Genomic DNA, 12,760 nt, shown 5'->3' with positions numbered 1-12,760 from the left:
AGGTTTGGAGACTGACTTGCTAGCGCTGTGGTCTATCTTATGGGAATGAAAGAAATTCAGAAAAATCCGATACTATCTCGAGAGAGTCCTTTAGTAGGAGAGGCTCAAATTGACGAGGGGGCGGGGGGAGGCTGTATTTTTTTATAAATATATTTTTATTGATTTCAGAGAGGAAGGGAGAGGTAGAGAGAAACATCAATGATGCACGCCCCACACTGGGGATCTAGCCCGCAACCCGGGCATGTGCCCCAAACAGGAATCCAACCGCAACCTCTGGTTCATGGGTCAATGCTCAACCACTGAGCCATGCCAACCTGACAGAACATGAATTTCATAAGATTTTTTTTATGAATTATTGGTTAAATAGTAGTTGCCCATGTTTTCTTTTGTTCCCCCAAATTTCTATATTAATCTAGTGAACAAATATTTATTAAACACTTATTTTGTTGCCAGTCACTGTGCTAGACACAGGGAACATTGCAGTCATGCTCCCCCTTCATGGGAAGGACAGACAGTAAACAAGAATTAACAACACTGCCCTGGCCGGTATAGCTCAGTTTGTTGTAGCATCATTCCATGCACCCCAAGGTCACAGGTTCATTGCCCAGTCAAGGCAACTGTGTAGGTTGTGGGTTTGATCCCAGGTTGGGGTGCATATGGAAGCTAACCAATTGATGTTTCTCTCTCTTCCTCTCTAAAAAAACCAAAAATCAATAAAAACATATCTTTAGGTGAGGATTTTTAAAAAAAGAATCAGTTACAATGTGGTCAGTGCTATGAAAATTCAAAACGTGATGTGCTGGGTGAGGTGGGTAGGAATGGATGATCAGGGAAGTCCTCTCTAAGCAGGTGATATCTGAACTGAGATGTGAAGCATGAACATAAGTCAGACTTTTCTTTTTCTGCATTTTACAGATTTCTATTTCTAATAAAGATTACATAAATATTAATCTTGAATATCACACATAACAAAAAGCTCTTTGGGGGTCCTGAGACTAAAAAGTGAGAAAAGGGTCATGAGACTAAAAAGTGAGAAAACCACTGTGGTTTATCCCCAGCCATGATTAATCCATTTTCTTGTTCTGACCTCATAAGGCGCTACTGTGATGGAATTGCAAACCATTCCTGTATAAGGTCTTGGCTGGGCTGAGATGTTAGTCTGTTAGATCCCAGGAAGCTGATGGGTAGTGACCTATTGGACATGGACTAATGGGCTTATTTTCTTGTTTTTTTCTCCTCCTCTTCCTCCTCTTTCTCTCCCTCCTCCCACAGATCCACTTCAGTGAGAACAGATATCAAAGAATATTTTTTATTTTTTAAGTCACTAAGTGTGATAACTTTGCAGCCATCTCTGCCAATGAGGAGTGCCATATTGGCAGCTTCCTCATACTCAACATCATTGGCAAGGGATGCTTTGGAGAGGTGAGGCTGGCTAGACACGTTGTCACCAGCACAGAGATGGCTGTGAAAGTTGTCAATGGCAGAGTTTCTCTGATGTTCTCCAAGAGATTCATTCTCTTAAGGAACTAGATCATCTTAATATCACCAAGATGTTTGAAGTCATTACCACCGAGGACCAAGTATATCTCTTCATGGAACATGCCAGTGAAGGAACATTATTCGACTACTTAGAGAACTGTGGCCCCATGGCGGAAAAGGAAGCCCAAGCTCTGTTCCGACCATTACTATCAGTCGTCCATTACTGTCAACAGAGACACATCATACATCAGGATCTAAAGCCGAGAACATACTTCTAGATGGTGAGATGAATGTTAAATTAGCAGACTTTGGCCTCAGTAGGGTATTTTTGGAAGAAAACTGACTACCTTCTGTGGCACTACCCCCTGTATGGCCCCAGAGTTGTTCGGGTTCGAACTCTACGAGGGCCTGAAGATGGATGTCTGAAACATGGGGGTAGTGCTCTACAGGATGGTGACAAGAGAGCTTCCATTTGTGGTAAAGAATTTTGACGAATTTACTGAGTACATCTTGAATGGGTGCTTCTTTATACCATACTTCCTGTCTCTACAATGCCAAAAACTGTTATGAAAATTAATAACCCTCAACTCCAGCCAAAGACCAACCCTGGAAAATATCATGAAAAACTGCTGGGTCAACAGTTAGTGGACCTGAGACCAGACGTAGAGCCACCCTGGGGTGACGTAGCCACCCTGGGGTGACGTAGCCCCCCAGGTAGCCCAAATAATGAAGACCATGGACTATGAGAAGCACGAATATGGGAATTACTCACAAGAAAAACATATAACAATATCATGGGCAGTCACCTCACCTTAGATAGCATGAAAACCAAGATTTGTGGCCTCAAGATCAGGGTAAGGCCCTGCCCCTCCTCTGACCCCAACATCAGTCTTTCCCCAACCCAGGGGTTTCAGGCATCAGGGCAGAAGGGCAGAGATCCTGGGACTCCATCACTCAGCCTAGAATCAACTATGCCCAGTTCTCCAGGCAATCTGGAAGGGAGCACCACCCCTCCCCTAGGCTGCGTGGGAGAAAGGATGACCTTTCACCCAGCCAGTGTGGATGCAAGCACCACACCTCCCTTACCCAGCCTAGAATAAAGGACTGCCATCCTGAGCCCAGTCCTCCAGCGTGATCCCAGGAGACTGTGAGCAACTTGAGGACAAGGACTATGTTTTGCATCTATGGTGTCGAGCACGATGTTTTCTCATGTAGAAGATACTCTACAAACCTTTCTTGTGTAAACAAATACCACATGGGTGAATGTTTTTTACAACTCATTGTACAGTTGGATCTTTAACTTTTCCTAAAAAAAGACTTTAAAAATTTATTCACAGACAGGGTATTAAAGAATGACATTCAAGTTTTAAAAGGAGAGTATCGCTTAGTTCGGCAACCCGAAGGACTATAATCTGCTCAAAGCAGAGTATACAAGAAGAGCGTCCCTGGAAGGGGCGGGCGGCAAACCACCAAGATTCATCCCAGTCCTCCAGGGCGCCTAGAGAGATCCCGGAAATGCCCGGGAGGGTGTCTACCGCAGGGAGTCGGTGACGCACTTCCGGCCCGAGTTACTAGTTTCTGTTGGTTTTTTTTTGTCACGGGACGGGCCGGTCCTAAGTGGCAAAGCTGGCGGTGGGAGGACTCTCGCAGGGGGCCGGGTGGATTGCGCCTCAGCTTAAGGAAGGACGATGAGTGCCGTGGGTTTTTGCAGGGTTTGCTCTCTTCTCACCTGAAGGCAAAACTCCGGGAAAGTCAGCGCGTACTGAAGAAAGATGAGTTCGAGCGTGGTCGCAAGTGAAGGCAGTGACGCCGAGGCGGGGGCCGGGTTGGTGGCCCCAGGGCCGATGGTCGCCGCGCCGCCCCTGCGAGATGGACTTCTGATAGTGAAAGTGGAGGAAGACTCACCGGGAGTTCGGGAGCCCGACCCGCCTGTGGACTGCCTGGATCCCGAAACTTGTCGACAGTATTTTAGGCGGTTCCGTTATCAGGAGGCGGCCGGACCCGAAGAGGCGCTGAACCGGCTCAGGGAACTCTGTCGTCGGTGGCTGAGGCCGGAGGCGCACTCGAAGGAGCAGATCCTCGAGCTGCTGGTGCTGGAGCAGTTCCTGACCGCCCTGCCCCCGGAGCTGCGGGACCGCGTGCGGAGGCGCGACCCCGCGAGCGGCGACCAGGCTGCGGCCGTGCTGCGGGCTCTTCGGAGAACGCGCGGCGGAACCTCGCTGCCGGTGAGGAGTGCGCTGGTGGTGCGAGTGTGGGGAAGGGAGGTGTGTGAGTTTCAGAAGGTTTTTGTTCTTCCTTTTGACATTTTGTGTGAACTTTAGAATGTGCATAAAACTTCTTCCTTTCCGTAGGAAACAGTGACGAATCCATTCAGGAAATGATCCTTGAGTTGGAGACCGCTCAGCACAACACCTACTCGAGAGTATTGTTTACTCATTGTGAGACACTCTTTTGTGTAACTAGATTGTGGGGGCAAGAAAGATGTCAGGATGCTAGGAGAGCAATGCCCCACCACTTTGAAAGTGGGGTTCCCTTTTTACTTTTTAACGGTTTGGCGACTCCCTCCTCCCATAGCTGATAATAGTACTCCAGAGAGGAGAGAGAGGCTGGAAGTGGAGTTAATTACTGATCACACTTACGTGATGAAGCCTCCATAAAAGTTCCAGCTGCATGGGGTTCAGGGAGATTCCAGATTGTAAGTGCATCCGCTTGGGAGAGCAATCCACGCCAAGCTCCGTGGGGACAAGCTTCCGAGCATGGGACCTTCCCAGACCTTGCCCTATGCGTCTCCTCTATCTTGTGGTTTCTGAGTTACAACCTTTTATAATAAGCTGGTAATCTAGTAAGTAAATCGTTTTCCTGAGTTCTGAAGCTGCTCTGGGAAATTGATTTTGAACCCAAAGAGAGGGTCAAGGGAGCCTCTGATCCGGATGTGGGCTTACAGTTAGCATGAAGTTGGGAAGGGGGCAGTCTTGTAGGACTGTTCCCTTAACCTGTGGGATCTGAACCCATCTCCAGGTACATGGTGTCAGAATTGAGTCAAACTGTAGGATACAGCTAGCTGGTGTTGGAGAATTGCTGGACGTGTAGAAACACACACATCTGGTGTTAGAAGGGAAATAGTTTGTAATGAAGTATTAAGAGGAGACACACAGGAGTGTGGTTTTCCTTTACGCAGAGATGGAGGAGAGGCTGGGCGAGGGGGGAAGGTGTGAAATGTCCTATACTCAGGTCCTGGAGACAGGAGGCACTGCATGCTACACAGAACCTCATGGGAAAGACACCAGGTCGTAGTCAGGAGGCAGATGACAGGCGCTAGGGAGAAGTTAGGCCAGAGTCTAAATTGGGGTTTTAGAGGGAAAGGAAGAGCATGGCAGGGTAAACAATAGGATTGCTTAGTTTAAATCTTCCAGTCAGCTGTAAATTATGCAGTGGTTCCTAGTTGCCTGGTACCTGACCTTGGGATGATTAAGGCAGAGGCTAACCTTGCCTCCTTGGGTGTGCAGGCCCCATAGAGAAGATAGGGCTCTAGATTAACCAGTCTCAGCTGAACCTTTGCTCTCTAAGAATTGGCTGACACTCAGAGGGGAAGTCTCCCAGCCAGAAAGTTTTTTTTAATTAACATGTCAGAACATAGTAGAAAATTTAAAAAAAAAATTCCTTCCCTCACATTGAGTGTGAGATTTTTGGAGTCAGTTGATGAGTCATCACTGGAACCTAGACAATCTCTCTGCACCAGTTTTAGAACCTTCCCTCTCTAAGAACTGTGGCTTTACCTTCTGTACATAGTCAACTTACATTAAGATAAGCTTTTCAAAAGATCATCTTGTTGGGTAATCATCTTATTGTGCGATGGTCAAGGAAGGGAAAGGAAATTTTATTAAGTACCTGCTGTTGATGAGGTACCTTCATCTTCTTAAGACAGATATTTATATCCATTTCACACATGAAGAAACAGTTAGAGCCAGCATTGGAATTTAGGACTCTGGTCTGGTTATCTATACATTTTTAATCTATATCAGATTTCCATTTTGATAAATCATAGTGATGTAACTCAAATGATTATTTTGCTCTTACCCCAAGTTAGTGTAGACAATCCACAGAATGGCTTTTTGGGATTGCAAGAGAACGGCAGCTTCTGTTTTTGGTCATTTTGAAACTACCCAGTCAGTACAAGATTCACTGGTAAAGGCTCAACAGAAGTGTTTGTTACTTCATTCTCAGTGCTTCCTCCTCAGTACTGGCTGACTGAGTCTAGCCTATCCTGAGACTAGTGGTAAGGCTGTCCTGGGACAGCAGGTGCTGACGGGAGGTCTCTTTTTGTTTCAGGGATCGGTGAAGGTCAAGGATGTACCTGTAACGAGGGAGGAGTGGGAGCATCTGGACCCAGTTCAGAGGGACTTCTACAGGGAGGGCACGCTGAGGGATTATGGGAACACATTCCTACCAAGTAAGTGCTATGACTTTGCTTGTTTCTAGCTGTGTGTCATTTGTGAAGGGTTTGCTTCAGTTTGATCCCTGAGCCAGTCTGCCAGAAATAGGTTGAGAGTCCTAGGTTCTCTTTTGTGACCTTAAGTAAGACCTTTCTGTTCTGTTTTGTTAGGTGACAGATTCAGCTTCTTGTTTTAATTCATTTTCAGTAAAATACATACAGAAAAGTATAATGGACACCTGTGTATCTACCACCCAGGTTTATGAGATTTTAATATCAGCCATATTGGCTTCATATTTTTTTAAAAATATATTTTATTGATTTTTTACAGAGAGGAAGGGAGAAGGATAGAAACATCAATGAGAGAGAAACACCGATCAGCTGCCTCCTACACACCTCCTACTGGGGATGTGCCCACAACCAAGGTACATGCCCTTGACAGGAATCGAACCTGGGACCTTTCAGTCCGCAGGCTGACGCTCTATCCACTGAGCCAAACTGGTTAGGGCAGCTTCATATTTTTTTAAAATAAAAATGTGTTACAGCTATATTTGTACCTTCCTTGAAAGCTGCTGGCTTCCCTCCTTTTCCAGAGGTAACCAATATCTTGTGGTATTTATCATTTCCATGTGTGTTTTATATTCTTTCTATATATTCATGTAGACACACACACACACTCACTCTCTTTCCCTCTCTCTATATATGTGTGTGTAAACATGTATATAAACATGTAAATATATAAATGTGATTATATAAACATATATATACTACTTTAACACGTTTTTATGGTATATATATATTACTGTATGATTCTATTGCACCTTGCCTTTTTCCCAACAGTACATTTTTTAAAAAATATGTATATTTTATTGATTTTTACAGAGAGGAAGGGAGAGGGATAGAGAGTTAGAAACATCAATGAGAGAGAAACATCAATCAGCCGCCTCCTGCACATCCCCCACTGGGGATGTGCCCGCAACCAAGGTATATGCCCTTGACAGGAATCGAACCCGGGACCCTTCAGTCCTGCAGGCCAACGCTCTCTCCACTGAGCCAAACTGGCTAGGGCCCAACAGTACATTTTGAGATTTATCCATGTTGATATATATTGCTCTAGTTTATTCATTTTAACATCCATATATACATTGTAGGATATTCCCAAGTTCATTTATCCATTCTCCTGTCAATGGAGATTAAGACTTCCAGTTTTTCACCATTACCAACAGTACACTGAACATTCTTGTGTCTTTCTCTCTGTGGTCATATGTAGGAGATTCTGACAAGAATATACTTAGGGATATTTGCCCATCTTGCTGTCCAGAAGGATACAAGCAGTATACAAGAATTCTTTCTCCATATCTTTATCAACATTTGGTATTCAGCTGATGGCATGATGTCTTTTTTAAATATATTTTATTGATTTTTTACAGAGAGGAAGGGAGAGAGATAGTTAGAAACATCGATGAGAGAGAAACATCGATCAGCTGCCTCCTGCACATCTCCTACTAGGGATATGCCCGCAATCCAGGTACATGCCCTTGACCGGAATCGAACCTGGGACCTTTCAGTCCGCAGGCCAACGCTCTATCCACTGAGCCAAACCGGTTTCGGCGATGGCATGATGTCTTAACACAGTAGTCTAAGTATTCCTTTTAAAAATAGGAGAACCCAGCAGGCATGGCTCGTGGTTGAGCGTTGACCTATGAACCAGGAGGTCACAGTTCAATTCCCAGTCAGGGAACATGCTGGGTTGTGGGCTGGATCCCCAGTGTGGGGCATGCAGGAGACAGCCAATCAATGATTATCATCATTTATGTTTATTTTTTAAAAATATATATTTTCTTATATCCTATATAATAAAAGCCTAATATGCTAAGTGTCTGGTTTACCAGTCAGCCATTCAACCAATCAAAGCGTAATATGCTAATGATATGCTAAGGCCACTCAACCGCTCGCTATGATGTGCACTGACCACCAGGGAGCAGATGCCCTGACCTATAGGTTAGCTTGCTGCTGGGGTCCAGCTGATTGGGACCGAGCAAGACTGGCCGGACACGCCCTGGAGCCCTCCTGGCAGTCCCTCCCTGGCCCCAATCATGCACTGGTGGGGTCCCTTGGCCTGGCCTGTACCCTCTTGCAATGTGGGACTCCTTGGGGGATGTCGGAGAACCGGTTTTGGCCCGATCCCGCAGGCCAGGCCAAGGGACCCCACTGGTGCACGAATTTGTGCACTGGGCGTCTAGTATATTTACTGTATATATTAAAAGTAAATAAATAAAATGAGAAGGAAAAAAAGATTAAAAATATGAACAACAAAATGGCAATAAAAACATATCTATCAAAATTGAATCTAAAAAAAACCCAAAATACTATCTACATTCACCCACATATTGAATAACTTTTCTTTTACAGCTTTTACACTTTCCTTTTACAGTTTTCCCTGGAATTAAAAATGCCTCATTTTGCATGTGCTTATTCTTCTAACTACTGAACACTAGTTCACGCACAAGCTTTCTGTTAGAAATATAAAACTCCTTTCAACATGTTCACATATATCAGATATGCCATCATTTAAATATCCCCTTGGAGAGATTCCCCTGAGGCTTCCTCTGCTCCAGTGTGAATAGGCTTCTTCTCCAGACCTGTTATCCAGCTGTTGTCCTAGACCAGTGATGGCGAACCTATGACACGCGTGTCAGAGGTGACACACGAACTCATTTTTTTGGTTGATTTTTCTTTGTTAAATGGCATTTAAATATATAAAATAAATATCAAAACTGTAAATCTTTGTTTTACTATGGTTGCAAATATCAAAAAATTTCTATATATGACACGGCACCAGAGTTAAGTTAGGGTTTTCAAAATGCTGACACGCTGAGCTCAAAAGGTTCGCTCTCACTGTCCTAGACTCTCCTTCACTATCACCCTGGGAATTCCTTTATTTTCCCCTGGATCCCATATAATTTTCTTTTCTTTTTTTTTTTTAATAAATCTTTATTGTTCAGATTATTACAGTTGTTCCTCTTTTTCCCCCCCATAGCTCCCCTCCACCCAGTTCCTACCCCACCCTCTGCCCTTATCACCCCCCCCCCACTGTCCTCATCCATAGGTGTACGATTTTTGTCCAGTCTCTTCCCACACCCCCCACACCCTTTTCTCCCCCGCCATATAATTTTCTTCCTTCATTTTACCCCCTTGATTTGATGGAGAACTCTTCTAGTGTGTTCCAGAGAACATATACTTGGGAGCTAAATATTTTGAAACTTTGTCAATGTCAGAAAATATATTTAGTCCTCTCTTACATTTGTATTATAGTGTGGCTGGATAGAGCATTCAATATTAGAAATAACATGTTTGAATTTTGAAGACTCAATTTTCTGGCTAGCTTGCCATGTTGCTATTGAGAAATCTTATGTCACTGTGATATTTTATCCTTGGCATACAATCTGTTTGTCCTGTGTAGAAGCCTTTAGAACAGCGGTTCTCAACCTGTGGGTCGTGACCCCTTTGGCGGTCTAACGACCCTTTCACAGGGGTTGCCTAAGACCATCCTGCATATCAGCTATTTACATTACAATTCATAACAGTAGCAACATTACAGTTATGAAGTAGCAACAAAAATAATTTTATGCTTAGGTCACAACATGAGGAACTGTATTTAAAGGGCCAGAAGGTTGAGAACCACTGCTTTAGAAGCTTTTCTTTATTCCTGCTACTATGAAATTTCACAATGGATATGGCTTAATGTGAGGTAGGTGTTTTTTCTCCCCATTCATTGTTCTGAGTAGTTGACAGGCCCTTATAACATAGACACCCATATCTTTAAGTTGTGAGAAATTTTCTGTAGTATTTTTTATTTATCTATCTACTTATTTTTATCTCATTTTTACTATGTTGTTTCCGGGATTTCTTTCATTTGGATGTTGGAACTCATGGACTGATTCTGTCAAGTCCCCTGATCCCCTTCCTATTTCTTTATCTTTCATTTCGCTTTCTAGGAGATCTCCTTAGCTTTATTTTCCAACAAATATTTCAACAAGAGATTATTCAATAAATATTTTATTGAGTATTTGCAGTAAACTAAGTGTTACTGTAGATGGGGATATAATAGGAAATAAGCCTATGAAATTCCTGCCATAAAAATTTTTGCCCTTGCCCCAGCCAGGTGGCTCAGTTGGTTGAAGCATCATCCTGTACACCAAAGAGGTTGCAGTTAATCCCTGGTAGGGGCTGATAATGGGAGGCAACTGATCAATGTTTCTTTCCTTTCCTCTCTAAAAATCAATAAACATATCATCAGGTGAGGATTTAAAAAAAAAATTTTTCTGCCCTTTCTGCCTGGAAAACATAAGCTTTGGAACCAGTAGTTTGAGCTTGAGGAGAGGACAGTACATTGGGTTTTACCAACTAGTGTGTTAGTTTTCACTTGATTGCCCTGATATGCTAATGGTACCTGTCACCTGTTCTTTAACTATGCCTGATGTCCCTGATCCAGAATTTATCTAGTCTGGCCTTCTTGGAGAGTAAACTGTAAGAATTCTGGATTGGGGGATGGACTCTGGTGTCTTGACTGCTCATTATAGACTTTCAATCAGTACTAGATATATCTTCCACACAGACTCTGCCTTCAGACATTGGAGGCACCTGGTATGTCTAATACAGTAACTCATCGTGAATAGAATTTCTTTCTCAAACCATCCTTCAGCCATAGGATAAAAGCTATACCATCTCTCTTGACACCCTTCCAGATTTGCCTGTCATAATATGGTGACTCAAAGAACAGTAGAGTGGGGCAGGAGGATAAGAGATGGGTTGGTGGGTGCAGGCACAAGTATAAAGCAAAGACATGGGGTTTGTACAGGAAAATGTGAATACATATGACAGGTTAACTAAATTCAACTTCAGGAGTGGTTTCATCGAGATTAAAAAGGTTATTGGTGGGGCTATTTTTCTGCTAGCACTCGTTTATTTCACTGTTGCCTGGGATGAAATGTCAGCAATTTGTATTTTAATGTTTCAGGTTTGGAAACCAGAACAGAGAACAAAGAGTTAATTCCAAAGCAAGAAATTCTAGAAGTAGAGCCACAGATGCAGCTACAAGAAAGATCCCAGGGGAATGCTCCCCTGTTGTCCAAATGTGGTGACACCCATGAGGAGATGGTAGAAAAGCATTCAAGAAACCCTTTATTCCTGAAACTTGAAAATTCTCCTGAGGAGCAAAGACTCACCAGCATCTCAGATCTCAAGAATGTTCCCACAGAAGAGGGAGAGTCCAAAAATAATGAAATTGGGAATAGTGCCAGAAGTTCCAACTTGGTTCTTTGTCAGCCTGGCCTGACAGCAGAGAGGTCTGTTAGTGGTGCTGAACATGGCAACAGGTGCAAACAGAGTTTAAATATAATGAAACTTCAAGTGGTGAAACCTCACAAATCTATTGACAATGTGGAAAATTTCCATACTCCAGGCCTTTTTCAGACCCAGAGGCAGCTCCGTGAAGAAAGACCTTATAAATGTGATAACTGTGGAAAGAGTTTCAAACAGCGTTCTGACCTCTTGAAACACCATAGAATCCACACTGGGGAGAAACCCTATGAATGCAAAGAATGTGGGAAGAGCTTCACTCAGAGTACTGCCTTGGTTAAACACCAGAGAACGCATACAGGGGAAAAGCCATACACATGTCCCAAATGTGGGGACAGCTTCAGACAGAGCTCACATCTCAATCGGCATCAACGAATCCACATAGGAGAGAAACACTATCAATGTTCTGAATGTGGGGAGACCTGCCGTATTTCCAACCGTTTTAGACATCAGAGAATCCATAAAGGGGAAAGACCCTATACATGTGAAGAATGTGAGAAAAGCTTCAAACGGTGCTCTGACCTCTCTAAACATCAGAGAACCCACACCGGGGAGAAGCCTTATGAATGTTCCGTCTGTGGGAAACGCTTCAGTCAGAGTGCGACCCTCATTATACACCAGAGAACTCACACTGGAGAAAGACCTTATAAATGTCTTGAATGTGGGGAAAGCTTTAGACAGAGTCCACACCTTATTCGACACCAAAGGATCCACAGAAATAAAGCCCCATCATTTTGACATGATTCTGCATGAGCTGTTTCCTTTCATTTTATTATTGCCCTGAAACTACATTCTCTGGCTTTTGGTGTATTTCAGTTAATCATGGGTCATATTTCCTTGGGCATCACAACCAAGATAGATTCAGTCTGACTTAAATCTCAAGACATATGTTGATAGAGTATTGCTATGAAGGAGAAGCATGTAAATTAGGAGCCCCTCTACCAGATGGATCTGTGGAGGAGACTTCTGAAAAAAGTGCAACAGTCTGTCCTTGTCTCTCCACCCTTACCTCTCCTGCTCTTGGACCAAATCTTCCACACTCACATTACTTCCCCAAGAATTCATTTTAGTAAAGACAATTGTAAATTGTCTTTCTACTTAGATGGTAGAGAGGATTTCAAGTACTTTCTCATCCAAAACACCTCATACATTTAGTTCAGTGAATGCAAGAGTCACTCTGTTTTTGACTTTTAAAATATTCAGTTTTGCAGAGTTCCTCTTTCCCACTCTTTCCCTATTGTGTTAAACTGTAGGCACAACTAAAAACTTGGATTAGAGCCTAAATCCATCTTTTTCTCTTTCCAGTCCTGCACACTAGTAACATGTATCGCATCTAAATTCTTTCTGAACATTTTTTTTAAACTAAAGGGATATAAGCACATTACTGGATATTTGGGAAAACAACAGGGAGAAAATGACCCATACTTCCACACTTGATCTGTTACTGGCATTTACAGTTAATCATTGAACTACGTGAGGGTTCGGGGT

General features: G+C 43.3%; 1 protein-coding gene across 4 annotated transcripts; it reads left to right on the top strand.

The window, feature by feature from the left end:
* The first annotated feature begins 1,272 nt into the window (after positions 1-1,272).
* ZNF394 (zinc finger protein 394) lies at positions 1,273-12,015 on the top strand. Of its 4 annotated transcripts, XR_013995861.1 has the most exons (4): positions 3,079-3,704; positions 5,809-5,929; positions 6,243-6,336; positions 10,932-12,015. XR_013995861.1 is itself a non-coding variant. In XM_081088925.1 (3 exons), the coding sequence occupies exons 1-3, from the start codon at positions 3,252-3,254 to the stop codon at positions 12,008-12,010; spliced, it is 1,653 nt and encodes a 550-aa protein (XP_080945051.1). In that variant the 5' UTR covers positions 1,273-3,251; the 3' UTR covers positions 12,011-12,015. The 4 variants fall into 4 exon arrangements, 3 of the variants coding, with proteins under 3 accessions (XP_080945051.1, XP_080945050.1, XP_080945052.1); XM_081088925.1 differs by lacking the exon at positions 6,243-6,336 and having other exon boundaries at positions 1,273-3,704; XM_081088924.1 differs by lacking the exon at positions 6,243-6,336 and having other exon boundaries at positions 3,079-3,743.
* The last annotated feature ends 745 nt before the right edge of the window (positions 12,016-12,760 follow it).

The sequence above is a fragment of the Myotis nattereri genome (genome assembly GCF_964212035.1).
Source record: "Myotis nattereri genome assembly, chromosome: 4".
NCBI lineage: Eukaryota > Metazoa > Chordata > Mammalia > Chiroptera > Vespertilionidae > Myotis > Myotis nattereri.
Note: the sequence above shows the minus strand (reverse complement) of the source record. Positions and strands in the feature narration are given on the sequence as shown.